The sequence below is a fragment of the Triticum dicoccoides genome, chromosome 6B (assembly GCF_002162155.2).
Source record: "Triticum dicoccoides isolate Atlit2015 ecotype Zavitan chromosome 6B, WEW_v2.0, whole genome shotgun sequence".
In the NCBI taxonomy this organism is placed as follows: Eukaryota; Viridiplantae; Streptophyta; class Magnoliopsida; order Poales; family Poaceae; genus Triticum; species Triticum dicoccoides.
In genome coordinates, this window is record NC_041391.1 from 15,328,618 (window position 1) to 15,353,954 (window position 25,337).

At 43.9% G+C, this 25,337-nt stretch overlaps 1 protein-coding gene across 1 annotated transcript; it reads right to left on the reverse strand.

Moving 5' to 3' along the window:
• Positions 1-16,521: 16,521 nt before the first annotated feature.
• Positions 16,522-20,794, reverse strand: LOC119320105. Its single transcript, XM_037594232.1, has one exon. The coding sequence runs from the start codon at positions 20,753-20,755 to the stop codon at positions 19,580-19,582; it is 1,176 nt and encodes a 391-aa protein (XP_037450129.1). The 5' UTR covers positions 20,756-20,794; the 3' UTR covers positions 16,522-19,579.
• Positions 20,795-25,337: the final 4,543 nt, after the last annotated feature.

Consider the following 25,337-nt stretch of genomic DNA (forward strand, 5'->3'; position numbering starts at 1 on the left):
GTTTATCCTTACATTTTCTTTTCTTTTCATTTCTCTGTTTCCTACTTCTATCATTTTCATTTAGTTTTCTATTTTTTTTCATTTTTCTTTTCTTTCTTAGCAGTAGCGCTGTACGCATGAAACACGCTGCAACAATGAGTATAGTGGTAGCACCTTTGCTCGGAATCGCTACTACTACTCCTAGCCTACCTCCAACATGGTGGAAATTATAGTGATAGCGCTTGTTTCTGAACACGCGCTACTGCTATAGTTTAAGCTACAACACGCTTCTCACGAACGCGCTACTACAAATTAGCAGTAGCGCCCTATTTTAACCGGCGCTACTGCTATACCTCTGTGTATAGGCTTTTCCCTAGTAGTGATAGTTCGCAGGTTCGCCTTGGTCAAGTAACATGACCTCCAGAATAGGATTACTGTACCACTCTGGTGCGGATCTTACTCTGGTTGACCTACGAGGTTCGGTAGTAACTTGATCTGAAGTTATATGATCATCATCATTAGCTTCCTCACTAATTGGTGTAGGAGTCATAGAAATAGATTTTGGTGATGAACTACTTTAAAATAAGGGAGCAGGTACAGTTACATCATCAAGTTCTACTTTCCTCCCACTCACTTCTTTTGAGGGAAACTCCTTCTCTAGAAAGGATCCCTTCTTAGCAACAAATGTCTTGCCTTCGGATCTGTGATAGAAGGTGTACCCAACAGTTTCCTTTGGGTATCCTATGAAGACACATTTCTCCGATTTGGGTTCGAGCTTATCAGGTTGAAGTTTTTTCACATAAGCATCGCAGCCTCAAACTTTAAGAAATGACAACTTTGGTTTCTTGCCAAACCACAGTTCACAAGGCGTTGGCTCAACGGATTTTGATGGTGCCCTATTTAACGTGAATGCAGTCGTCTCTAAAGCATAACCCCAAAACGATAGCGGTAAATCAGTAAGAGACATCATAGATCGCACCATATCTAGTAAAGTATGATTACGACGTTCGGACACACCATTATGCTGTGGTGTTCCGGGTGGCGTGAGTTGCGAAACTATTCTGCATTGTTTCAAATGTAGACCAAATTCATAACTCAAATATTCTCCTCCACAATCAGATCGTAGAAAATTTATTTTCTTGTTACGATGATTTTCCACCTCACTCTGAAATTCTTTGAACTTTTCAAATGTTTCAAACTTATGTTTCATTAAGTAGATATACCCATATCTGCTCTAATCATCTGTGAAGGTGAGAAGATAACGATACCCGCGCGAGCCTCAATATTCATCGGACCACATACATCAGTATGTGTGATCTCCAACAAATCTGTTGCTCGCTCCATTGTCTCGGAGAACGGCGTTTTAGTCATCTTGCCCAAAAGGCATGGTTCGAAAGTACCAAGTGATTCATAAAAAAGTGATTCCAAAAGTCCATTAGTATGGAGTTTCTTCATGCGCTTTACACCAATATGACCCAAACGGCAGTGCCACAAATAAGTTGCACTATCATTATCAACTCTGCATCTTTTGGCTTCAACATTATGAATATGTGTATCACTACTATCGAGATTCAATAAAAATATACCACTCTTCAAGGGTGCATGACCATAAAATATATTACTCATACAAATTGAACAATCATTATTCTCAGATTTAAATGAATAACCGTCTCGCATCAAACAAGATCCAGATATAATGTTCATGTTCAACGTTGGCACCAAATAACAATTATTTAGGTCTAAAACTAATCCCGAAGGTAGATGTAGAGGTAGCGTGCCGACGGCGATCACATCGACTTTGGAACCATTTCCCACGCGCATCGTCACCTCGTCCTTAGCCAGTCTTCGCTTAATCCGTAGTCCCTGTTTCGAGTTGCAAATATTAGCAACAGAACCAGTATCAAATACCCAGGTGCTACTGCGAGCTCTAGTAAGGTACACGTTAATAACATATATGTCACATATACATTTGTTCACCTTTCCATCCTTCTTATCCGCCAAATACTTGGGGCAGTTCCGCTTCCAGTGACCAGTCTGCTTGCAGTAGGAGCACTCAGTCTCAGGCTTAGGTCCAGACTTGGGTTTCTTCTCTTGAGCAGCAACTTGTTTGCCATTATTCTTGAAGTTCCCCTTCTTCTTCCCTTTACCCTTTTTCTTGAAACTGATGGTCTTGTTGACCATTAACACTTGATGCTCCTTCTTGATTTCTACCTCCACAGCCTTTAGCATTGCGAAGAGCTCGAGAATTGTCTTATCCATCCCTTGCATATTATAGTTCATCACAAAGCTCTTATAGCTTGGTGGCAGTGATTGAAGAATTCTGTCAATGACACTATCATCTGGAAGATTAACTCCCAGTTGAATCAAGTGATTGTTATACCCAGAAATTTTGAGTATATGTTCACTGACAAAACTATTCTCCTCCATCTTGCAGCTATAGAACTTATTGGAGACTTCATATCTCTCAATCCGGGCATTTGCTTGAAATATTAACTTCAATTCCTGGAACATCTCATATGCTCCATGACGTTCAAAACGTCATTGAAGTCCCGGTTCTAAATGTAAAGCATGGGACACTGAACTATCGAGTAGTCATTAGCTTTGGTCTGTCAGACGTTCTTAACGTTGTCAGTTGCTTCTGCAGAAGGATTGGCACCTAGCGGTGCTTTCAGGACGTAATTCTTCTGTGCAGCAATGAGGATAATCCTCAAGTTATGGACCCAGTCCGTGTAATTGCTACCATCATCTTTCAACTTTTCTTTCTCAAGGAACGCATTAAAATTCAACGGAACAACAACACGGGTCATCTATCTACAACAACATAGACAAGCAAAATACTATTAGGTACTAAGTTCATGATAAATTTAAGTTCAATTAATCATATTACTTAAGAACTCCCACTTAGATAGACATCCCTCTAATCATCTAAGTGATCACGTGATCCAAATCAACTAAACCATGTTCGATCATCACGTGAGATGGAGTAGTTTTCAATGGTGAACATCACTATGTTGATCATATCTACTATATGATTCATGCTCGACCTTTCGGTCTCAGTGTTCCAAGGCCATATCTGCATATGCTAGGCTCGTCAAGTTTAACCCGAGTATTTTGCGTGTGCAAAACTGGCTTGCACCGTTGTAGATGAACGTAGAGCTTATCACACCCGATCATTGTTGGGGAACGTAGCAGAAATTCAAAATTTTCCTACGAGTCACCAAGATCTATCTATGGAGAGACTGGCAACGAGAGAGAGGGGAGTGCATCTACATACCCTTGTAGATCGCTAAGCGGAAGCGTTCAAGAGAACGGGGTTGAAGGAGTCGTACTCGTCGTGATCCAAATCATCGGAGATCCTAGTGCCGAATAGACGACACCTCCGCGGTCAACACACGTGCAGCTCGGTGATGTCTCCCATGCCTTGATCCAGCAAGGAGAGAGGGAGAGGTTGGGGAAGACTCCGTCCAGCAGCAGCACAACGGCGTGATGGTGGTGGAGGAGCGTGGCAATCCTGCAGGGCTTCGCCAAGCACCGCGGGAGAGGAGGAGGACTTGGGAGAGGGGGAGGGCTGCACCAGAACTTCGGTGCGGCTTCCCTACCACCCCCCACATATATATAGGGGCAAGGGAGAGGGGGCGGCCCCCTCAGATCCAATCTGAGGAGGGGGCGGCGGCCAGGGGGGTTGCCTTGCCCCCCAAGGCAAGGGGGCGCCCCCCTTTAGGGTTCCCCCCAAGCCCTAGGCGCCTTGGGCCCTGGTGGGGGGGCGCACCAGCCCACCTGGGGCTGGTTCTCTCCCACACTTGGCCCATGCAGACCTCTGGGGCTGGTGGCCCCATCTGGTGGACCCCCGGGACCCTCCCGGTGGTCCAGGTACGTTACCGATAACACCCGAAACTTTTCCAGTGACCAAAACAGGACTTCCCATATATAAATCTTTACCTCCGGACCATTTTGGAACTCCTCGTGACATCCGGGATCTCATCCGGGACTCCGAACAACATTCGTTAACCACATACATCTATTCCCTATAACCCTAGCGTCATCGAACCTTAAGTGTGTAGACCCTACGGGTTCGGGAACCATGCAGACATGACAGAGACAACTCTCCGGCCAATAACCAACAGCGGGATCTGGATACCCAAGTTGGCTCCCACATGTTCCACGATGATCTCATCAGATGAACCACGATGTAGAGGATTCAATCAATCCCGTAGTCAATTCCCTTTGTCTAGCGGTATAGTACTTGCCCGAGATTCGATCGTCGGTATGCCGATACCTTGTTCAATCTCGTTACCGGCAAGTCTCTTTACTCGTTTTGTAACACATCATCCCGTGATCAACCCCTTGGTCACATTGTGCACATTATGATGATGTCCTACCGAGTGGGCCCAGAGATACCTCTTCATCACACGGAGTGACAAATCCCAGTCTCGATTCGTGCCAACCCAACAGACACTTTTGGAGATACCCGTAGTGCACCTTTATAGCCACCCAGTTACGTTGTGACATTTAGTACACCCAAAGCATTCCTACGGTATCCGGGAGTTGCACAATCTCATGGCCTAAGGAAATCATACTTGACATTAGAAAAGCTTTAGCATACGAACTACACGATCTTTGTGCTAGGCTTAGGATTGGGTCTTGTCCATCACATCATTCTCCTAATGATGTGATCCCGTTATCAACGACATCCAATGTTCATGGTCATGAAATCGTAACCATCTATTGATCAACGAGCTAGTCAACTAGAGGCGTACTAGGGACATGGTGTTGTCTATGTACCCACACATGTATCTGAGTTTACTATCAATACAATTATAGCATGGATAATAAACGATTATCATGAACAAGGAAATATAATAATAATAACTAATTTATTATTGCCTCTAGGGCATATTTCCAACAGTCTCCCACTTGCACTAGAGTCAATAATCTAGTTCACATCACCATGTGATTAACACTCACAGGTCACATCACCATGTGACCAACATCCAAAGAGTTTACTAGTGTCACTAAACTAGTTCACATCATCATGTGATTAAGACTCAATGAGTTCTGGGGTTTGATCATGTTTTGCTTGTGAGAGAGGTTTTAGTCAACGGGTCTGCAACATTCAGATCCGTATGTACTTCACAAATCTCTAGGTCATATTGTAAATGATGTTTCCACGCTCCACTTGGAGCTATTTCCAAATGGTTGCTCCACTATACATATCCGGTTTGCTACTCAGAGTCATTCAGATAGGTGTTAAAGCTTGCATCGACGTAACCCTTTATGCCGAACTCTTTATCACCTCCATAATCGAGAAACATGTCCTTATTTACTCTAAGGACAATTTTGACCGCTGTCCAATGATCCATTCCTAGATCACTCTTGTACCCCCTTGCCAGACACGTGGCAAGGCACACTTCCGGTGCGGTACACAGTATAGCATACTATAAAGCCTACGTCTGAAGCATAGGGGATGACCTTCGTCCTTTCTCTCTCTTCTGCCATGGTCGAGCTTTAAGTCTTAACTTCATACCTTACAACTCAGGCAAGAACTCCTTTGACTGATCCAGCTTGAACACCTTCAAGATCATGTCAAGGTATGTGCTCATTTGAAAGTACCATTTAGCGTTTTTGATCTATCCTCATAGATCTTGATGCTCAATGTTCAAGCAGCTTAGTCCAGGTTTTCTATTGAAAAACACCTTTAAAATAACCCTATATGCTTTCCAAAAATTCTACATCATTTCCGATCAACAATATGTCAACAACACATACTCATCAGAAATGCTATAGTGCTCCCACTCACTTCTTTGGAAATACAAGTTTCTCATAAACTTTGTATAAACCCAAAATCTTTGATCATCTCATCAAAGCGTATATTCCAACTCCGAGATGCTTACTCCAGTCCTTAGAAGGATTGTTGGAGCTTTGCACACTTGTTAGCATCTTTCAGGATTTGACAAAACCTTCTGGTTGTATCACATACAACCTTTCCTCAAGGATATCGCCGAGGAAACAATGTTTTGACATCCTATCTGCAAGATTTCCTAAATCATGGACTAATTGCTAATATAATTCCAACAGACTCTTAGCATCGCTACGAATGAGAAAGTCTCATCGCAGTCAACTCCTTGAACTTGTCGGAAAACATCTTAACGACAAGTCGAGCTTTCTTAATGGTGATACTTACCATCATTGTCCATCTTTCTTTTAAAATCCATCTATACCCAATAGCCTTACGACCATCAAGTATTTCTTCCAAAGTCTATACTTCATACATGGATCCTCTCTCGGATTTTATGGCCTCAAGCCATTCGTCGGAATCCGGGCCCACCATCGCTTCTCCATAGCTCGTAGGTTCATTGTTGTATAGCAACATGACCTCCAAGACAGGATTACCGTACCACTCTGAAGTAGTACATGTCCTTGTCATCCTACGAGGTTTGGTAGTGACTTGATCCGAACTTTCATGATCACTATCATCCACTTCCACTTCAATTGGTGTAGGTGCCACAGGAACAACTTCATGTGCCCTGCTACACACTAGTTGAAGTGATGGTTCAACAACCTCATCAAGTCTCCACCATCCTCCCACTCAATTCTTTCAAGAGAAACTTTTTCTCGAGAAAGGACCCGATTCAAGAAACAATCCCTATTGCTTTCGGATCTGAATTAGGAGGTATACCCAACTGTTTTGGGTGTCCTATGAAGATGCATTTTTATCCGCTTTGGGTTCGAGCTTATCAACCTGAAACTTTTTCACATAAGTGTCGCAGCCCCAAACTTTTAAGAAACGACGACTTAGGTTTCTCCAAACCATAGTTCAAACGGTGTCGTCTCAATGGAATTATGTGGTGCCCTATTAAAGTGAATGTGGTTGCCTCTAATGCCTAACCCATGAACGATAGTGGTAATTTGATAAGAGACATCATGGTATGCCCCATTCCAATAGGGTGCATCTATGATGTTCGGACACACTATCACACTATGGTGTTCCGGGCGGTATTAGTTGTGAAACAATTTCCACAAGGTCGTAATTGTGTACGAAACTCATAACTCAGATATTCATCTCTATGATCATATCATAGACATTCTATCCTCTTGTCACAATGATCTTCAACTTCACTCTCAAATTACTTGAACCTTTCAATAATTCAGACATGTGTTTCATCAAGTAAATGTACTCAACATCTACTCAAAACATCTGTGAAGTAAGAACATAACGATATTCACTGCATGCCACAGCACTCATTGGACTGTACACATCGAAATGTGTTACTTCCAACAAGTTGCTATCTTGTTCCATCTTACTGAAAATGAGGCTTTTCAGTCATCTTGCCCATGTGGTATGATTTGCATATCTCAAGTGATTCAAAATCAAGTGAGTCCAAACGATCCATCTGCATGGAGTTTCTTCATGCGTATACACCAATATACATGGTTCACATGTCTCAAACTTTTCAAAAACGAGTGAGTCCAAAGATCCATCAACATGGAGCTTCTTCATGTGTTTTATACCAACATGACTTACATGGCAGTGCCACAAGTAAGTGGTACTATCATTACTATCTTATATCTTTTGGCATGAAAATGTGTATCAATACGATCGAGATTCAATAAACCATTCTTTTAGGTGCAAGACCATTGAAGGTATTATTCAAATAAATAGAGTAACCATTATTCTCCTTAAATGAATAACCGTATTGTGATAGACATAATCCAATCATGTCTATGCTCAACGCAAACACCAAATAACAATTATTTAGGTTTAACACCAATCTCGGAGCGTGCGATGTTTTATCATATCAACCTTGGGAATACTTCCAACACATATTGTCACCTCGCCTTTAGCTAGTCTCCGTTTATTCTGTAGCCTTTTATTTCGAGTCACTAACACTTAGCAACCGAACCGGTATCTATTACCATGGTGCTACTAGGAGTGCTAGTAAAGTACACATTTAATTCAATGTATTTCCAATATACTTCTGTTAACCTTGCCTACCTTCTTATCTACCAAGTATCTAGGGTGGTTCTGCTTTAGTGTCCGTTCCTCTCATTACAGAAGCACTTAGTCTCGGGTTTGGGTTCAACCTTGGGTTTTCATTAGAGCAGCAACTGTTTTGCCGTTTCATGAAGTATCCCTTCTTTCCCTTGCCCTTCTTGAAACTAGTGGTTTTACTAACCATCAACAATTGATGCTCCTACTTGATTTCTACTTCCGCGGTGTCGAACCTCGTGAATAGCTCAAGGATCATCATATCTATCCCTGTTATGCCATAGTTCATCATGAAGCTCTAGTAGCTTAGTGGCAATATCTTTGGAGAAACATCACTATCTCATCTGGAAGATTAACTCCCATTTGATTCAAGTGATTGTTGTACCCAGACAATCTGAGTACAAGCTCAATGATTGAGATCTTCTCCCTTAGTTTGTAGGCTAGAAAACTCGTCGGAGGTCTTATACCTCTTTGATGTAGACACGAGCCTGAAATCCCAATTTCAGCCCTCAGAACATCTCATATGTTCCGCGACGTTTCAAAAACGTCTTCGGTGCCTCAATTCTAAACCGTTTAACATTACCCACTGAACTATCACGTAGTCATCAAAACGTGTATGTCAGATGTTCGCAACATCCACAAACGACGTTCGAGGTTCAGCACACTGAGCGGTGCATTAAGGACACAAGCCTTCTACGCAGCAATGAGGACAATCCTCAGTTTGCGGACCCAGTTCGCATAATTGCTACTATCAACTTTCAACTATATTTTCTCTAGGAACATAGTAGAACTAAAGAGCGAGCTATGATATAATTTTCAAAGACCTTTTGACTATGTTTATGATAATTAAGTTCATCTAATGAACTCCCACTCAGATAGACATCCCTCTATCATCTAAGTGATACATGATCCGAGTCAACTAGGCCGTGTCCGATCATCACGCGAGACGGACTAGTCATCATCGGTGAACATCTTCATGTTGATCGTATCTACTATACGACTCATGTTCGACCTTTTGGTCTCTCGTGTTCCGAGGCCATGTCTGTACATGCTAGGCTCGTCAAGTCAACCTAAGTGTTTCGCGTGTGTAAATCTGGCTTACACCCGTTGTATGTGAACGTTAGAATCTATCACACTCGATCATCACGTGGTGCTTCGAAACAACGAACTTTCGCAACAGTGCACAGTTAGGGGAACACTTTCTTGAAATTTTAATGAGGGATCATCTTATTTACTACCGTCGTTCTAAGAAAATAAGATGCATAAACATGATAAACATCACATGCAATCAAATAGTGACATGATATGGCCAATATCATTTTGCTCCTTTTGATCTCCATCTTCGGGGCTCCATGATCATCATCGTCACCGGCATGACACCATGATCTCCATCATCATGATCTCCCTCATCGTGTCTCCATGAAGTTGTCTCGCCAACTATTACTTCTACTACTATGGCTAACGGTTAGCAATAAAGTAAAGTAATTACATAGCATTGTTCAATGACACACAGGTCATACAATAAATTAAGACAACTCCTATGGCTCCTGCCGGTTGTCATATTCATCAACATGCAAGTCGTGATTCCTATTACAAGAACATGATCAATCTCATACATCACATATCATTCATCACATTCCTTTTTGGCCATATCACATCACATAGCATACCCTGCAAAAACAAGTTAGACGTCCTCTAATTGTTGTTTGCATGTTTTACGTGGCTGCTATGGATTTCTAGCAAAAACGTTTCTTACCTACGCAAAAGCCACAACGTGATATGCCAATTGCTATTTACCTTTCATAAGGACCCTTTTCACCGAATCCAATCCGACTAAAGTGGGAGAGACTGGCATCCGCTAGCCACCTTATGCAACAAGTGCATGTCAGTCGGTGGAACCTGTCTCACGTAAGAGTACGTGTAAGGTCGGTCCGGGCCGCTTCATCCCACAATGCCGCCGAATCAAGATAAGACTAGTAACGGTAAGAAAATTGAACAAATCATCGCCCACAACTATTTTGTGTTCTACTCGTGCATAGAATCTACGCAATAGACCTAGCTCATGATGCCACTGTTGCAGAACGTAGCAGAAATTCAAAATTTTCTTACGAGTCACCAAGATCTATCTATGGAGAGACTGGCAACGAGAGATAGGGGAGTGCATCTACATACCCTTGTAGATCGCTAAGCGGAAGCGTTCAAGAGAACGGGGTTGAAGGAGTCGTACTCGTCGTGATCCAAATCACCGGAGATCCTAGTGCCGAACGGACGGCACCTCCGCGTTCAACACACGTGCAGCCCGGTGACGTCTCCCATGCCTTGATCCAGCAAGGAGAGAGGGAGAGCTTGGGGAAGACTCCATCCAGTAGTAGCACAACGGCATGGTGGTGGTGGAGGAGCGTGGCAATCCTGCAGGGCTTCGCCAAGCACCGCGAGAGAGGAGGAGGACTTGGGAGAGGGGGAGGGCTGCGCCAGAACTTCGGTGTGGCTGCCCTCCCACCCCCCACATATATATAGGGGCAAGGGAGAGGGGGGCCCGCCCCCTCAGATCCAATCTGAGGAGGGGGCGGCGGCCAGGGGGGTTGCCTTGCCCCCCAAGGCAAGGGGGCGCCCCCCTTTAGGGTTCCCCCCAAGCCCTAGGCGCCTTGGGCCCTGGTGGGGGGCACACCAGCCCACCTGGGGCTGGTCCCCTCCCACACTTGGCCCATGCAGCCCTCTGGGGCCGGTGGCCCCACCTGGTGGACCCCTGGGACCCTCCCGGTGGTCCCGGTACGTTACCGATAACACCCGAAACTTTTCCGGTGACCAAAACAGGACTTCCCATATATAAATCTTTACCTCCGGACCATTCCAAAACTCCTCGTCACTTCCGGGATCTCATCCGGGACTCCGAACAACATTCGGTAACCACATACATCTATTCCCTATAACCCTAGCGTCATCGAACCTTAAGTGTGTAGACCCTACGAGTTCGAGAACCATGCAGACATGACCGAGACAACTCTTCGGCCAATAACCAACAGCGGGATCTGGATACCCATGTTGGCTCCCACATGTTCCACGATGATCTCATCGGATGAACCACGACGTCGAGGATTCAATCAATCCCGTGTTCAATTCCCTTTGTCTGGCGGTATAGTACTTGCCCGAGATTCGATCATCGGCATGCCGATACCTTGTTCAATCTCGTTACCGGCAAGTCTCTTTACTCGTTCCGTAACACATCATCACGTGATCAACCCCTTGGTCACATTGTGCACATTATGATGATGTCCTACCGAGTGGGCCCAGAGATACCTCTCCATCACACGGAGTGACAAATCCCAGTCTTGATTCGTGCCAACCCAACAGACACTTTCGGAGATACCCGTAGTGCACCTTTATAGCCACCCAGTTATGTTGTGACGTTTGGTACACCCAAAGCATTCCTACGGTATCCTGGAGTTGCACAATCTCATGGTCTAAGGAAATGATACTTGACATTAGAAAAGCTTTAGCATACGAACTACACGATCTTTGTGCTAGGCTTAGGATTGGGTCTTGTCCATCACATCATTCTCCTAATGATGTGATCCCGTTATCAACGACATCCAATGTCCATGGTCAGGAAACCGTAACCATCTATTAATCAACGAGCTAGTCAACTAGAGGCGTACTAGGGACATGGTGTTGCCTATGTACCCACACATGTATCTGAGTTTACTATCAATACAATTATAGCATGGATAATAAACGATTATCATGAACAAGGAAATATAATAATAATAACTAATTTATTATTGCCTCTAGGGCATATTTCCAACAATCATCACGTGGTGTCTCGGCATGACGAACTTTGGCAACGGTGCATACTCAGGGAGAACACTTTTATCTTGAAATTTAGTGAGAGATCATTTTATAATGCTACCATGAATCAAAGCAAAATAAGATGCATAAAGGATAAACATCACGTGCAATCAATATAAGTGATATGATATGGCCATCATCATCTTGTGCTTGTGATCTCCATCTCTGAAGCACCGTCATGATCACCATCGTCACCGGCGCGACACCTTGATCTCCATCGTAGCATCGTTGTCGTTTTGCTAACTATTGCTTCTACGACTATCGCTACCGCTTAGTGATAAAGTAAAGCAATTACAGGGCAATCGCATTGCATACAATAAAGCGACGACCATATGGCTCCTGCCAGTTGCCGATGACTCGGTTACAAAACATGATCATCTCATACAATAAAATATAGCATCATACTTTGACCATATCACATCACAACATGCCCTGCAAAAACAAGTTAGACGTCCTCTACTTTGTTTTTGCAAGTTTTATGTGGCTGCTATGGGCTGAGCAACAACCGTTCTTACCTACGCATCAAAACCATAACAATAGTTCGCCAAGTTAGTGTTGTTTTAACCTTCTCAACGACTGGGCGTAGTCACACTCGGTTCAACTAAAGTTGGAGAAACTGACACCCGCCAGCCACCTGTGTGCAAAGCACGTCGGTAGAACCAGTCTCGCGTAAGCGTACGCGTAATGTCGGTCCAGGACGCTTCATCCAACAATACCGCCGAACCAAAGTACGACATGCTAGTAAGCAGTATGACTTGTATCGCCCACAACTCACTTGTTTTCTACTCGTGCATATAACATCTATGCATAAACCTGGCTCGGATGCCACTGTTGGGGAATGTAGTAATTTCAAAAAAAAAATCCTACGCACACGCAAGATCATGGTGATGCATTGCAACGAGAGGGGAGAGTGTTGTCCATGTACCCTCGTAGACCGAAAGCGGAAGCGTTAGAACAACGCGGTTGATGTAGTCGTACGTCTTCACGATCCGACAGATCCAAGTACCGAACGTACGGCACCTCCGAGTTCAGCACACGTTCAGCTCGATGACGTCCCACGAACTCCGATCCAGCAGAGCTTCAGGGGAGAGTTCCGTCAGCACGACGGCGTGATGACGGTGATGATGTTGCTACCGACGCAGGGCTTCGCCTAAGCACCGCTATGATATGACCGAGGTGGAATATGGTGGAGGGGGGCACCGCACACGGCTGGAAGAGATCAACAGATCAACTTGTGTCTAGATGTGCCCCCTGCCCCCGTATATAAAGGAACAAGGGGGGGGGGAGGCGGCCAGCCAAGGAGGGCGCGCCAAGGGGGAGTCCTACTCAGTAGGACTCCTCCTTTCCTTGTTGGAGTAGGAGAAGGGAAGGAAGGGAGAGAGGAGGAGAAGGAAAAAGGGGCGGGGCGCCCCCCTCCTTGTCCAATTCGGACTAGAGGGGGAGGGGGCGTGCGGCTGCCCTGGCCACCCCTCCTCTTCTCCCACTAAGGCCCATTAGGCCCAATATACTCCCCGGGGGGTTCTGGTAACCCCCCGGTACTCCGGTAAATGTCTGAAACACTTCTGGTGTTCGAACATAGTCATCCAATATATCGATCTTTACGTCTCGACCATTTCGAGACTCCTCGTCATGTCCGTGATCACATCCGGGACTCCGAACTACCTTCGGTACATCAAAACACAAAAACTCATAATACCGATCGTCACCAAACTTTAAGCGTGCGGACCCTACGGGTTCGAGAACTATGTAGACATGACCGAAACACGTCTCTGGTCAATAACCAATAGCGGCACCTGGATGCTCATATTGGCTCCCACATATTCTACGAAGATCTTTATCGGTCAAACCGCATAACAACATACGTTGTTCCTTTGTCATCGGTATGTTACTTGCCCGAGATTCGATCGTCGGTATCTCAATACCTAGTTCAATCTCGTTACCGGCAAGTCTCTTTAGTCATTATGTAATGCATCATCCCGCAACTAACTCATTAGTCACATTGCTTGCAAGGCTTATAGTGATGTGCATTACCGAGAGGGCCCAGAGATACCTCTCCGACAATCGAAGTGACAAATCCTAATCTCGAAATACGCTAACTCAACAAGTACCTTCGGAGACACCTATAGAGCACCTTTATAATCACCCAGTTACGTTGTGACGTTTGGTAGCACACAAAGTGTTCCTCCGGTAAACGGGAGTTGCATAATCTCATAGTCATAGGAACATGTATAAGTCATGAAGAAAGCAATAGCAACATACTAAATGATCAAGTGCTAAGCTAACGGAATGGGTCAAGTCAATCACATCATTCTCCTAATGATGTGATCTCGTTAATCAAATGACAACTCATGTCCATGGCTAGGAAACTCAACCATCTTCGATTAACGAGCTAGTCAAGTAGAGGCATACTAGTGACACTATGTTTGTCTATGTATTCACACATGTATTATGTTTTTGTTTAATACAATTCTAGCATGAATAATAAACATTTATCATGATATGAGGAAATAAATAATAACTTTATTATTGCCTCAAGGGCATATTTCCTTCAGGAAAAGCCCACCGGGCCTTAAGCCTTGGGCCGGGCCTCTTCGCAAAATCACAAATATGGCAGGCCTAGGCCCAGCCCGGCCCGACCTTTGGGCTCAAAACCTAGGCCTAGGCCCGCCCCATAGGTAAGACTAGGTCGGGTCAGGTCGGGCCGGGCTTTTTCGGGCCGGGCCGGGTCAGGCCGGTCGGGCCGGGTATCCCATGGCCACATATAGTCCATGGCTTCCGCGTTTCCTATTTGGTGTGGAGGGCGCACCCATGCGAAATAGCGCGTACCCCTCCAACCTTGATCCTCCTGCGGGCCAGACCATTAACGGATTTCTTCCCTTCCGATTTTGGGAATGTTATAGAACCTTCCCTGAACCAATTTTGTCCTTTCGATTCTTTCTATCTTTTCTTTTTTCCTTTTCTTCTTATTTCTTCTTCCTTGTTGTCATTTTACATTCTTTTTTTATATTTTATTCATTTTAAATTTAGAAAAATCTTTTATTTCATGAACATTTCTTGAAATCATGAACAATTTTTGAAATCATGAACATTATTAAAATACATGAACATTTTTTAAAATCATGAACATTTTTAAAGTTCTGGTACATGTTTTACAAATTTGTGAACACTTTTGAAATTGATGACATTTTAAAAATTCCACACTTTTTTAACTTTGACTTATTTGCGATTTTTCTTTTCAAATTCATGAACATTTGTTTCTCAAATTCAAAAAATGTTGATCCATGTAAAAAATGGTCAACAATTCAAAAAATGTTCATCGAGTTCAAAAAATAATTATCATATTTAAAAAATGTTCATCAAATTCAAAATTTATTTATCAAATTTAAAAGATGTTCATCAAATTCCAAATTTGTTCATTGATTTAAAAAACATATCCATCGAATTCAAAATTTGTTCGTCTATTTTACCAAAAAAATGTCCTTGAGTACAAATTCTGCTCATCAAGTTCAAAAAAAAATATATCTGACTTTAAAATTTGTTCATCAAGTACAAAAAATTATTCGTCATAATTAAAAAAACTACAGGGTGACCCTCGCATTTGCATATATCATTAGATAATCCTATGGAGTTAATAGTGAAAATACATGATTTGATATATTTGTCGGCCTCAAACAATTATTGTACCTAGCACCAATTGCTTCTTGTTTAATCTGCCGATATGTTATTATAAATACCTTCCAAGAAATAGATAATTTACCAAATATATCTAGAAGAAGAATGATTCAACTTTGGGGGAAATCATAGGCATTTTGTAGGGAACTTTATCATGTGCAAATAGTGGACCAAAGGCGTTGTAGTTTTTAATTTGCAAGCAAAACCGTATCTCATAACAATTGCTAGTGATGACTTAGATGCAAATCTTATGCTATTTTCCTCCACTGGTCTTCTTCCTTGATTTTGTATCAGCTGCTTTTGTACACGCTCATCTATTTCTTGGAAGATGAACCTCTCATCTATTTAATGATAGATACAATGTATTGGCCAGAGCATGTGATGCACTGAAGCAGAAAATTTTCTCGCATAAATATAGGTTGATTAGTAGATAAGGCATAATCACACGGCGAAAAGCCCACCAAAACACCGCATTATTATAAAGAAAAAGAAAGAAACTCCATCATCTCTCCCACTCGCCAAACCAAATATTCCCTAGGTTTCAAAATATAAGATGCGTTAGTTTTTTTAGAAGTTAAATTTCTTTACTTTGACCAACTTCAGAGCCAAAAATAAATAAAAATATAAAAAAAATCACTGTAAGATGAATCTAATGATACCGATTTAATATTGTGGGTATTGATATACTTCTCTACGAATTGGTTAAACATAAAGAGCTTTGACTTTTCCAAAAAGGATACACCTTATACTTTGAAACAGATGAAGTTAAAAACATTATGAAAACTCAACAACACCAACGGCGTAACAAAGCGCGTCCAACCCTTAACATATCAAAGATGTGAAATTAGCATGATACGGTGGGATGACAAACGTACACATATTTCAAAGATGTGGAACTAAAACATCCAAACAAGCCTTTGAATCGCAATTCAAATACAACATTCAAACATGCCTTTGAATCGCAATTCAAAGCTCAGTACCGCCATCTAAATGTGCTCAGCTCCGCAGATTCTCCCATATAATATGTGATGATGGTTGGCATCCAACAGAATCCTAAAGAGCATTTCAGTACAAATGTCTAAATGTAAACGGCGAATTCAAGATTTCAGTAAAATGTCACAAGTACAAATTCATACTTCAGTAGTCATTGACCTGAAGACTTTTTTTAAAAGGCTTCCTTGCAAGCTATCTAATCCACGCATTGAAAAAAATTCAGGCAAGATACCCATTTTCTACTGCCAATGCCCTACCAAAATTCACTTACCTAATTTTCTTTTCCAGGAAAGATATATCCATTTTCCACAACCAGTTTATGAAACGGCCACTGCCGTACCAAGTGCTGAACATATTGTCCTTTGTATTATAACAGAATAGAAGGGAACTTAGGTAGTGTATGAAGCTTGGTAGACACGGTTGCCTTCAGATACCATGGTACTCTGCCAAATTGAAGCCAAGAACCGCGCGGGGGGGCATCTTGTTCAGAAAATGTCACAGTTTGCTCAGCTGATAGCAAAAAACAGTTGAAGGCAGAAGTCTCAAATATAGCAATGCAAGGCTTAAATTCAATAAGATGCTTTGCTTGACAGAGCAAGGATTATAAGCTCAGGAAAAATCAGCTTTATCGACAAAATCTGATCAACTTGCATAAGTGGGGACTGCTTAAATTCAATAAGATGCTTTGCTTGACAGAGCAAGGATTATAAGCTCATGAAAAATCAGCTTTATCGACAAAATCTGATCAACTTGCATAAGTGGGGACTGCTTAAATTCAATAAGATGCTTTGCTTGACAGAGCAAGGATTATAAGCTCAGGAAAAATCAGCTTTATCGACAAAATCTGATCAACTTGCATAAGTGGGAACTGCAAGCTATCGACGAAGCGCACATCATACCATGAGAATGTTCTACAATAACTCGTAGTTGAAGCTCTGACCTTCACTGTATTGTCTGTTAAACTATCAATACACTCTGCTAACACCACTATCTGACAACGAAAAATGTCGCGGACCAGCAACCCTCCCATCACCATGCAGCATAGCTCGAACGAAGGCTATGTGAGATTTCATTTGACAATATGATTTCGCACATTGCTCTAAGGTTCACCGAATAACTTCTAAGTTGATACTTGGTTATAGGTAAAACAAAATCAAGTGTTGCCGGCCCTCCAATACAGTTTTCAGATGAAAAACCAATTCAGCCAAGGCATTAGCTAACACACGTGCAAATGCAAAGAGATATCATTAGCCCTGAAGGAACAATACTAATAGAAGGTTGTATCATGGTTTTTGAGTCGCAACTCATGCGAGTCGCTCTGGGGCAGCGACTCGGAAGAAGTCGAGCCTGCGTTGTGACTAGTCGCGACTCAGAGTCGCGAGTCGACACTAAGCTGAGTCGACCATATTTTTGCGACTCATAGACTAGTCGTCGACTAGTCGCGACTAGTCGAACGACTCGAAATCCATGGGTTGTATATATTATGCAGGGAGCACAAAAGATAATACACAACAGATACCAGAAGGAAAAGTACTTACAGAGCCTGTCTGAATATTATGTGCAGATGGCACCTAAGATACTTGAAGAAAAATAGTGGCAGCAGAAACAATATTATGTGCAGATGGCACCTAAGCATAATCAGATATTTAGATTACATAATGAAATCATTCACAACAATAAGTTAACACATTTAAGAATATCACTGTCCAACTAAGATTACAAAATGGGACACTAAACTCTGTACGGGATCGAGTATATTAATAGCATAATGCCTGTTTATCAGCTACACGGTTCTACTAAAGTAGTGACCAATTACAATCATTTAAGTCAGAAACAGTACCAAGTGGTAAAGCATTCTTTCACTCTTCATGTCGACACCACAATGCCACCTAACATATTGTAGATGCCACATTCCAAATCAAAGCATAAAGCACACCGACCAAACCCAATGAGGTAAACAAACAAAATGGAAGTATAAATTATGAGCAGAATATTTCAATTCATTTTTACCTGATAACAATTTGGGCCATGCCAACCAAACCAACCCCTGCTATTCCCTCTTATCATATCTGCCGCATCAAATAGGGTGGCCAGTTATTCTCACCACTATGGCCTGATCCTTGATGCCAACCAATGAAGACAACAAGTATAAACTATGCATAATATATTCACTTGTTAAACTGATTTTTTGGCAGGGCAACAGATGAATCGCTAGCTGAGAACTGCTCTAATTCATTTGACAGCTTCCTTTTGTGCTAGAGGACACAGATGCAAGGCAGGACAAGCTATGGAAGTAATATCCAAGATACCAACATCTCTTACTTTCTATATAAATGAATACTCAGCTTCAGACAAATATTGCAAAAGTATACCAACATGTTAAGAAATCAAACTTTTAGTCAGGAGAAAAAGAACTCACTGGCTACTTTTGAAATTTAGTACATTGTTCTTTTATCAGGCAAATCTGAATCTAGTGCACAATTGCCTTCCGCAGGCGGCAGCATAGTATTCAGCAGGGCGAGGCAGCTTCCTTGTAAGGCTACCAACAAATACCTTCTCCCTCACCACTATTCTGCTATAGTAGCTCAGCCTTACAAGGGAGCTTCCTTGTAAGGCTATCAACAAATACCTTCTCCCTCACCTAGTGATCCATTTGCCTTAAGAAACTTTATACCATAGATAGAATCAGCGTCTGAGCGGGCTCTCCAGGCTGTAATGGTGCATTACCCGCCGAAGAGCAGATGGTGGCATAATATAAATATATTTTCTAAGCATAATCAGAATACTAAACAATGAACTGCAACTTCAGTACTAACTGGCATATAACAGAACAAAAAAGACGATGAAATGAAAACTGAACATGCTAGATAAATTTGACATGAAAATAGATCAATCACATCAAGCTTTCTTCTCTACAAAATGACGAAATCAACATACTGGGGGTGCAGAAATCAAGTTATCAGTTACGTCAAGCATTGGCCACGACAAAACCAAACTTCAATCATGAGAAGAACACCTAATCATGAATTACCAGCTTAATACGACGAGTGTAAATTCTGTTGTTTCGCACACAGTTACCAATTTTCATAGCCTGTTCTTGGTTCATGCAAATATGAATCTCGCAGGCACTTCCCCTCTGCAAGTGCTTGCATAGTCTTCAGCAAGGTATGGTGCAGCGTCCTTGTGAGGGCATATGAACTTGTCCAAGAACTCTTTCTCAGTCCATTTAACAATTGTATAGTAGCTTTGGTTGCGCTTGAGCAATCCATTTTCCCTAAGAAACCTCATAACATAGTACCGGGGCCTGAGCCGGCCCTCCAGGCTAAGACCGAGCATAACCGGCAAGTGAGCAATGCGCGCTGGTTCCAACCCCACCTCAGAGATAAGGAACTCTGACATGCGCTGCAGCGTGTCCTTTGACCTCCTCAGCACAACCGGCCTCTTGGACACAGCAATGCGGACCTCCGTATCTGACCACCTAAATGTCTTCTTCAAGTAGTCCACTTTGGCAGCGAGCTTGTCCTCGCTCAAGTATGAGACAGCATGCAGCGCTTGCCTGAACATTCCAGAGCCACGGGGCACACCTATACCTTCGGCGCACGCAACCATCGCTAGAACGCGCCCTGGTTTGGCGCTAAACATCCTCGGCGCACCGATGAAGAGCTTGGCAATATCACAAGCACCTAGCCCGCACTCTGCTAGGAGATTGACATTGGGCTTGACCACCCTCTCGAGGTCAGAGCCGAGCAAGCCGTAGGCGTATTTCAGCGCCCGGAACAAGTCGCCGGTGGAGCCGAAGAGCGGCAGGTAGTACTCTAGCTTGGAGACGACCGATCTGTTGCGGAAGTAGCCGGGGGCGAGCGAGACGAGTCGCGCGATCTCAGCATTTGACAGGCCGATGCTGGTGAGCCCCGCGACATTGGGGGACAGGGTCGTCTCCACTTTGGCGCAGAGGAACTGCGGGTCCCTGGCGACGAGGGCCGCCACATCGGCGGCGGAGAGGCCGAGGCCGGCGAGGAAGGCGAGGACGGCGAGGACGGCGTCGGGCTTGGCGGGGGACTTGAGGTGGGAGAGCTTGGCGGAGGCCTTGAGTGCCTGGGCACGGCTGAGGCCGCAGGTGGAGACGAGATACTCCTCCACGGCGAACCTAGGGTTCGGTGAAATGCGGGGGGCAGCGGCGGCGGCGAGGAGGCGGCGGAGAGAGGATCCTTGAGAGGGAGAGGCGGTGGGAGAAGAGAGGAGACGGGTGAGGAGGATGCAGCTGCGGAAGCGGAGCATTTCGCCGGCGGCGACGGCGGCGGCGGCGGCGGCAAGGGAATGGGGAACGATGATGGTGCGACACGGAGACGAGGAAGACTCGCGTGGCTTCTCTGTTTTTTTTAGGGGTGCGTGGCTTCTCTGGTGCAGCACGTCAGTCGTATAATGGAATGGGCTGGGCTGGGCTGGGCTGGGCTTACACTAGAGTGACTATTTTCTCCCTTCCTTTTCTCTTTGCAACAAATTTCAGATTTGTCAAACCACAATAAATAAATCAAATTGTGCATAGCATATTAGCATTCGCATCATATTGGATTCCAAGTGCTTTGGCAAAACAAAAATTATTGGATTCCAAGTGAGCATATAGCATGATTAATCGACAATCATAATGTTTGAATTCCAAGTCCTATCAAAATACGAAAAGCAGATATATTGAGAGAGAGAGAGAGAGAGAGAGAGAGAGAGAAATAATTAGAAATAAAAATTGGGGTCATGTGTAGCTCCACCATGGGTAGCAAATTATTTCCGCTCATGTAAAATTATACCATTTTTATTAACCTGATCAGTATATACTAACAACCAAAGTTAGGAAACATCTTGCACATGTTGACCTGACACATTTGATAGTCCGCTTCATATTTAATGTAATCGGATAAAAACAAAAGGTAACTGGTTTAATTGTTTTATTATTGTCTTAGTTATAGGTTAATTTACCTATTTGAACCCAAGTGCAAATTTATATTTCTATCCTAATAAAAAAAAGGTGTAGCTATTTCATGATGCGGAGTTCTTACAAATTTTAGTTTCCTTATTTTCTTTTATTTACTATTTTGAGTTTCATGTAAAAGTGCTGAATTCATTATTCATGTAATATGAATCTGATTTAATTTATACCAAAAATAATTATTGAATTTTCAACTTTGAAAATAATTAATAATTGTACCAATTAACCTTAAATTTAGTTTCAAATTATCTATTATATAAGATAGAAATAATATAGCTAAATGTTTATACAAGCTAATTTTTCGGTTATAGAAAGGAAAAAGTAATGAATCTTTACATCCACACTATTGATTTATCAAATGCTTGTGCAAGAAAGTTGTCATTGACAAGGTCAAGGCGGCTCCCTGGCGACTGCGGCACATTGGCGGCTCGTTCTGGCAACTGTAGTGGTTGTTGGGTGGTTTTGGAATCTTCGTATAATTTTTATTATGTTTGAAATGCTTTGTTCTTCCGGTGCACTTTGAAAATAGATCTGGATGATTTCGCAAAAAAAAGGAAAGCTAACACACCGATATATTAGGGGAAATGTTAATGAGGTAAAACACAAGTTTATGTGAAGGGGCGTCCAAGGAAGATATTTGTGACCAAAGTAACAATGTGGACCAGACAACACAAGAGGCTCAATTGTATAATTAGTCAGTAACCAATACTACATTTGCAAGCATATGTAGTAAAATTATTCCTTTATTTAGTAAAAAAAAGAAGCATTATTCTAGGCACAACAACACTGATTGTGCTTGCAATACGGCCCAGTTGAGGGCTTAAAGCTGAGGCTGCATGCGATCTGGCAACGGTCTTTGCACTTCTCCACATAGAAGCAGTACAATGGAGGATTGGCTCCATCTTCAACTGCAAGTTCAATCCATGATCCATGTAAGCCCCAACACGCGCAGAAAAATATGAATTGATGTACAAATAGTGGCGTTGTTAATTAACTATAAACGGGTGCAATGAATTCAATACAAATGAAAGTAACCGATCAATACTCGAGAGGACAGAAAATTTGGCAACGCGTGGATAAAACTAGCAGAGATGTTATTACTTGTGCGGGCGTAGCAAGACGATGATGATAGGGTGGAAGCCATAACCATAAGAACCACAAAAATCACAGCCTTCCTGGTCGCATTGCTCATGGGTGCCATGACCAAGAGATCGACAAGGAATCACTTCTTTGTTTGTTGTGTGCTTAAGGATGCCGTAAGCTTTCGCCCTTGTATAGTCATTTATATAGAGGGACAGAACTCAAATCTTTGGCGTTGAATTAATGTATCAGCCTGCGGATATGCCTTCCTGATGCTTTGGCAGGAACTAATGTATCTTTTTTTGAACACAATACAGACGCAAGCGCTCATATACACGCGCATACACTCATCCATATGAATGCACACACGTACACCATATTTCTATGAGCACCTCCGAAAGGCTGAGCCGGCATATCATCTTTGAACCCTGATGGGCTGGAGATACCGTAGTCCTGCTAACCATCCAATCACAGGTTGGTTTGCAGGAACTGATGTACTAATAGATATTTAAGGGCACATTTATGTAAAGAGAATAGATACCTCCTTTTCGTATATTTTTAGTTGGAATTGTTGGTTTCCAAGATGTTTATTTTTTATTTATTTTAGAAAAGGACGATGACCTAGGCCTTTGCATCTGCGCGATGCATGCAGCCATCAGCCATCTATATCTATACCTATCTATATCTATATCTCTACTTCTCTACTTCTATTAATTATAGACTCCCAAGACATTCCTACGTTAACCAGTAAATACAAGCCGTACATCTGGTGGGACTGAATTATTACGATGTAGATTAACAGTTCGACAGAAAAAAAGGCCCACGACCTTTCACGGTCAAAAGAAAAATAGGAACCACCGATTTTTTTTAACACAATAGAGATGCAAGCACTCATATGTATGCACATACACTCATCCCTATGAATGCACACACGCACACCCTACCTCTATGAGCACCTTCGAGATATTGGGCCGGCATATAATCTTGAGATTTATGAAGTCATCGTAGACGCCTCGTCGTCGAACCACATGTTGGTTTGCAAGAACCACTGATTTGGTGGGTTCACATGAGCCTCCCTGTTTAATCGCGGAAAGCTCAAAAGCAAGCATCATACGGTATCTATCAGATTTAATCTTTGTTTCTTTAAACATCCTGGGTCTTTCCAATCTAAGCATCACATAGCCGGGTTCGGCACATACCGACACCCCGCAACACATTGTGGCTCGGCTCATACCGGCGCCATACCCACACGATAGCCTACTCGAAACTACATCTCTCCTAGCTACTCGCTTCAGGCCCTTTCTACACAACACATCCACGGCCACTTAAATAGCCAAGTACAGGAGACTCAACGCACACACTAGCCAGCCGCCATGCCCGGCCACTAACCCAACTAACCCACCTACATGCAGGCGCACACATACACCATCCATGCAATCTCTCCACAACGACCGTAGGACTTGGCTGCTAAGAGCAACTCTAGCAGATCCCGCAAAACGTGTTTGCGGTTTCATGAAGATCGCGTTTGCGGGTCGAAAACTAGCGCGGTCGAATAGAAACCGTATCTAAAACTGCATAATCTGAAAAAACACTTCCGTGGAAGAAATTGCACCTCGTTGACGCGGGTAGTTCATCACATACTATATACTACGATAATACTAGTACTACATACTACATACTACATACTACATTAATACTAGTACTAGAGGGGGTCGGATCTGACTGCGGCGAGGTCGCGGCAATGGACGACGCCGTGGAGGAGAAGGACGCTCAATCCTCCTCGCCGGAGCTCCAGAGGTCGACGTACTTCGCCCTCTGCTCCTCACGGATGCGGCGCCACTCCTCGTCCTTCTCCTTGGCGGCGAGGTTGGCGGCGACCGCCTGCCGCCACTCGAGGTCTTCGAGCTCCTCGGCGTGGCGCCGGCGCTCCGCCTCCTCGCGCATGCTCCGCTCGGGGATGGCGGCCGCAACGGCGTTGACGTCGGCGACGTACTCTTCTGGCCCGACGACTCCGCGGCGGCCGAGCATAGCGGGCTCCTCGGGCTCCTCCTTGACGGGGACGAAGTCGAACTCGTCCGGCTCCTCTGGCTCCTCCTCATCCTCCGACCACTCCCTCTTCACGGGCAGAAGGCCCGCGCCGGAGGAGGAGAAGGTCCCATCGTACGAAGATCTCACGGAGGAGAAGGACGCGCGCCGGTGGTCGTACTCCTCCGTCTCGCTCCACCGGAAGCTCGCCGGCGGTGACAAGCCGCGGTTGGTCCACTTCCGGGCCCGCGCTTCCTCGCGCCGTCCGATCGGACGCGCCGCTCGCGCTCCGGGTCGCTTCCACCGCCGGATCTGCTGCCGGAGCCGCGTCCGGAGCTCCACACGCAGCCCCACCTGGCGGCTGGAGGTGGGAAGGTGGTCGCCGGCGGCGAGAAATGTGGAGAAGGGGGTGGGGAATTGCGTGGCTCGGCGGCGGCGGGGGATAGGGTTTCGACCCGCAAACGAGCCGCGGAACTGTAGATATAGCGATCGGGGCATGCGGTTTGCGGGCTGCAGCAAATTTTTTTGCGGGCCGGGCAAGTATGCGGACTCTGTTCTGGCTGGAAAATTAGGCCGAGCCCGCATACTCGCCAGAATCTTATGGGTCTGCGTGTTTTGCAGGGTCTGCTAGAGTTGCTCTAACAAACACATCGATGCTTATGCCCAGCCGTTGTGCAACCTCCAACATCCACACGGCTGGGCTCTACACGACCCGCCATACAAAAATGTTAGACTCACGGACCTTTATAGGGCAATTACGGGGCCTTTCAAACT